This window comes from Oratosquilla oratoria, chromosome 5, assembly GCF_046742065.1.
Source record: "Oratosquilla oratoria isolate Oo_2021 chromosome 5, ASM4674206v1, whole genome shotgun sequence".
Taxonomy (NCBI): domain Eukaryota; kingdom Metazoa; phylum Arthropoda; class Malacostraca; order Stomatopoda; family Squillidae; genus Oratosquilla; species Oratosquilla oratoria.
Window position 1 is genome coordinate 83845162 of NC_134781.1, and position 5000 is coordinate 83850161.

Consider the following 5000-nt stretch of genomic DNA (forward strand, 5'->3'; position numbering starts at 1 on the left):
TATTCATTTATTTATTTATTTTTATCTATTTATCGATTTAATTATTTTGTATTCAAATTCTATTTCAGCGAACTACTAAATTCTGTTCTTTACATATTTCGAAGCCTGCCCCAGACTATCTTATTCAACAGGAGAAAAGTACCTGATATATATAAAATTTGGTAGTCAGCAACCACAAAGAAAACAGTAGAGACTGACATTAAGTCATCAGCTACAATTTTCCCATTGCCTTATTTTTTCTTTTTCATTATTATCATTATTCCATTTTACTCTCTCTTTGCTTTCATATTATTTCATTTTGTTTTTGTTTCATTTCATTTCTTCTCTGAGTTTTCTATATTATTTGTTCTACCTTATTCTATGTTATTCGTTTATACATATATCATTTTATCATATTTAGTTCATTTCTTCATCTTATATTATTTTATTAATTTATTTTCTTATTCACTTATTTAATTATTCATTCATTGGATTATTTATTCACTTGTTCATTTATTTATTTATATATTTACTTAATTGTTCACCTATTTATCAGTTAATTTATATATTACCTATTTATTTATTCATTTATTTTTATATTCATTATCTATATGTACATGTGTGTGTATGTATATATGTACGATATGTATATATGTATGTATATATTTATTCATATAAGTGTGTATGTATGTGTGTGTATGTATATATCATGCATGTATGTATGTACGTATATATGTGTGTATGTATATATCATGTATGTATTTATGTATGTGTGTATGTATATATTATGTATGTATTTATGTGGGTATGTATGTATGTATGTATATATATATATGTATATATATATATCATATATATATATATATATATATATATATATATATATATATATATATATATATATATATACATATGTATGTGTGTATATATGTATGTAAGTATGTATGTATTTTATGTATGTATGTATGGGGAAGAGGGGAATGTCTTGAGGAAGGACGGGAGAGGACAGAAGACAGGGGTGAATGGAGAATGGTTGTATATGGATGATGCTGTGATGCATGAGGTGGAATGGGCGGGGGGATGGGGGGTGAGGTAGTATGTGTGAGCAAAATTTGACGCAGCCCGAAGGGATTTCTCCCCGTCTTCTCCTTTTATGCAGGGGGGGACGGAGAGGGGGGGGTCGCCGATTTAATGAAGCGGCCTTGCTGTGGATGTGCTGTGTCTTGCGACACTGCTTCTGACCCAGGGTAGTGGACAAGGTGCAGGGATGACCCGTCATCCAGGAGGTGCTAAGATAAGAGGGAGGGTGGAGTTGTGTGGAGTGTATTCAGGGATGGAATGGGTGGGAATGATTTTATGCCTTTTCCTTTTTGGCTACCTCCCTTGTAAGGGGGAAAAAGCCTTGGTATATGTATGTATGTATGTATGTATGTATGTATGTATGTATGTATGTATGTATGTATGTATGTATGTATGTATGTATGTATGTATGTATGTATGTATGTATGTATGTATGTATGTATGTATGTATGTATGTATGTATGTATGTAATTATGTATGTATGTACGTATGTACGTATTATATGTATGTATGTGTGTATGTATGAATGTATGTATGTATGTATGTATGTATGTATGTATGTATGTATGTATGTATGTATGTATGTATGAATGTATGTATGTATGTATGTATGTATGTTCGTATGTACGTACGTATGTATGTACGTAAGTACGCATGTATGTATGTATGTAAGTACGCATGTATGTGTGTACGTATGTAAGTCCACTTGTATGTATGTACGTATTTATGTTTGTATTTATGTATGTACGTATGTATGTACGTATGTATGTATGTATGTATGTATGTATGTATGTATATATGCATGTATGTGTATGTATGTATGTATGTATGTATGTATGTATGTATGTATGTATGTATGTATGTACGTATGTACGTATGTATTTATGTATGTACGCATGTATGTATGTATGTATGTATGTACGTATGTACGTATGCCTGTATGCATGTATGCATGTATGTATGTATGTATGTATGTATGTATGTATGTATGTATGTATGTATGTATGTATGCATGTATGTATGTATACACAAGATTATAATCTGCATTTATTTTCATCCAACGTTGGAATGTGAACCAAAGGAACAGGTTCGTTTTTTAGAAAACGACAAAACTTTTAAACTAAAGTTTGTGAAGTACACGATTGAATATTTTCTTGATCGTAATGCTCCAAATTGCTTTACTTTCCATTCTTTTTTAGGATACGAAAATCTCAAACTCATTATTTTCTTTTTATTTTCAGAATCTCAAAAATCAGATTATGACGACAAACCTGTGGGTGGAACAGGTAAGTAATATTTTCATTTTATTTAATATATAGATTTTTTTTATCTTCGTCTTTTTTATATGGAGAGCTAGTTTATAGATTATGTTTTGGCTAAGGACTGGCTATTTCATGTAATTGACTGGCGCAGCTACGGTGAAGGGAGAACTAAAATACAAGTATATACAGTATATATGTATATGTATATATATATATATATATATATATAGATATAGATATATACATATATATACATATATATATACATATATATATATACATATACATATATATATATATATATATATATGTATATATATATATGAAGTAAATCGCCAGTGACAGCGCATTTCATCACAAATAATTTCCAATGTTCCAGTAGCTCAGTTGGTGAAGTATTGGCCTGGCGTCAAGCGAGGCCTCGGTTCGAACTCCGAGGTGACTCTCGGAAATTATTTTATTTGTCTGTATACATATATATATATATGTATATATATACATATATATATGTATATATATATATATATATATATATATATATATATATATATATATGCAATTGTAGGCATTCCGATTCGGAAGTCCGATTATCCGATTATCATATTAATCAGATTCGCATTTACGAATCGGATACTCGAATCGGACTAACCCCCACCAAACGGATCGGATAATCGAACTACCGAAAATTTAAAGCGATTTGCGATTAATCCAGGTCGACGCCCCTTTTTTTTTTTTTTTTTTTTTTTTTTTGGTTTTTTTAAATTTTATTTTTTTTGTTTTGGGGTTTTTTTTTTTTTTTATATTGTTTTTTTTTTTTTTTTTTTTTTTTTTTTTTTTTTTTTTTTTTTTTTTAACAATTGCTATTCGGACTTCATTTGTTTCAAATCGAGTCCACCTCTTATCAGAACACTACCTGCTTCCCCACCCCTAAATCAAAGCTTCTCGCTGTGTCACCAGAAGCTTGAAAAGACACCAGATTGAGAAATATACAAAAAATAAAATAATGAAAAAAAAAAACGAAATATAAAAATAGAATATAAAGAATCACACATTTTCTTCCTTGGTGATGAAATACATAAGGTAAACCACTACAATATAAATTCCCCTCGTTTGACCCCTAAGTAGATACGCGTCTGTTTTGCCTCAAAACTTCGGCTGGAGCGCTTTCTGTCCCTCATTCTTTCCCGTCCATTATTTCTGGGCTGATGCTGCGTATAATGAGCCTAATGTCTTGTGATGCTGTAAAGTGGTTGTCGCATCTGGTGTTTGTCTTCCATTAGAGTCTGGTTATCGTGTTGTGCAACGAATGAAGAGCCTCTCGTCTCCGCATAGTGTGATGTTTGTTTATGTTGCTAAGCAGTGTGCTGTGTTATGGCAATGCATAGTGTAGGTGTGCTTCCCAGAAGTGATAATGTGAGGAATATTTCTCGGAATTACCATAAGAGTTCTTCTTCGCGTTCTTCTTCGCGATCTTCTTCTTCTTCTTCTTGGCGTTCTGCTTCATTTTCGCGTTCTTCTTCTTCTTCGCGTTCTTCTTTTTCTTCGCGTTCTTCTTCTTCGTGTTCTTCTTCTTCGCGTTCTTTTTCTTCGCGTTCTTCTTCTTCGCCTTCTTCTTCTTCACGTTCTTCTTCGCGTTCTTCTTCTTCGTGTTCTTCTTCTTCGCGTACTTTTTCTTCGCGTTCCTCTTCTTCGCGTTCTTCTTCTTCGCGTTCTTTTTCGCGTTCTTCTTCGCGTTCTTCTTCTTCGCGTTCTTTTTCGCGTTCTTCTTCGCGTTCTTCTTCTTCGCGTTCCTCTTCTACTTCTTCTTGTTCTCCTTCTTCTTCTTCTTGTCCTTCTCCTTCTCCTCCTCCTTTTCCTCCTAATTCTTCTTCGTCTTCTTCTTCATCTTCATCTCCTGATTCTGAGTCTTGTTTTTCTTTTTCTCTTTTTTCATCCTATTTTCGTTCATTCATATTCTTTTTGCTTCGTTTTATTTCCCCCCTTTTTCCTCCTCGTTTTCCTAGAACGAATTAGCATTACAAAATTTATTGAAAATATAAATTGGGGCTAAGTTAGATTTGCTATGACGGAAACTTTGTATGAGAGATGGTAATATATATATCATTTGATGACCTTCAATACACAACTGTACATTATATTTATCATTCTTGCTGCCGCCAGATGATTTAATTCAGCTGACGGTGATAGGAGAAGACAACAGCCAATCATCAAAGTGCAAAGCCTAACCATTAGGGATTTTTTTTTTTTTTTTTTTTTTCAACTCTAATCCAGTGGAGTGGATTGAAGCAGCACTGAGATACAAATGCGTTGACTGCGTCAATTCTTCAGTCAATCAACCGTTTAAAGATCTATTCCTTTGAACGGTCGTCTGTATGTAGAAATGAGAACGAGGAGGACGAGGATGGAAGGATGAGAGATGGAAAAAGGAGAGAGAGAGAGAGAGAGAGAGAGAGAGGAAGAAAACAGGAAGAATTTTATGGGACAAAGAAGTAAGAAGATGAGGAAGAATAGGAGGAGGAAAAGGAGGAGGAAGAGGAGCATAAAGAGCGATAAAAAAGGATAACGAGAAGAAGAATATGGAGGAGGAGGAAGAAGAAAAAGAGAGAGAGAGGAGGAAAAATGAAAGAATATTATGAGAAAAGGAAGTAAGAGAATCAGGAGGAAGAGGAGGAGGAGGAG

General features: G+C 33.0%; 1 protein-coding gene across 1 annotated transcript in view; it reads left to right on the forward strand.

Annotated features, from left to right (window-relative positions):
- Positions 1-5000, forward strand: part of LOC143025620 (acetylcholine receptor subunit alpha-like) — a 397209-nt gene that overhangs the window by 250951 nt on the left and 141258 nt on the right. The window contains exon 3 of the mRNA XM_076185566.1: positions 2301-2345. Within this exon, the coding sequence (XP_076041681.1) occupies positions 2301-2345 (45 nt within the window). The remainder of the gene's footprint in view (positions 1-2300; positions 2346-5000) is intronic.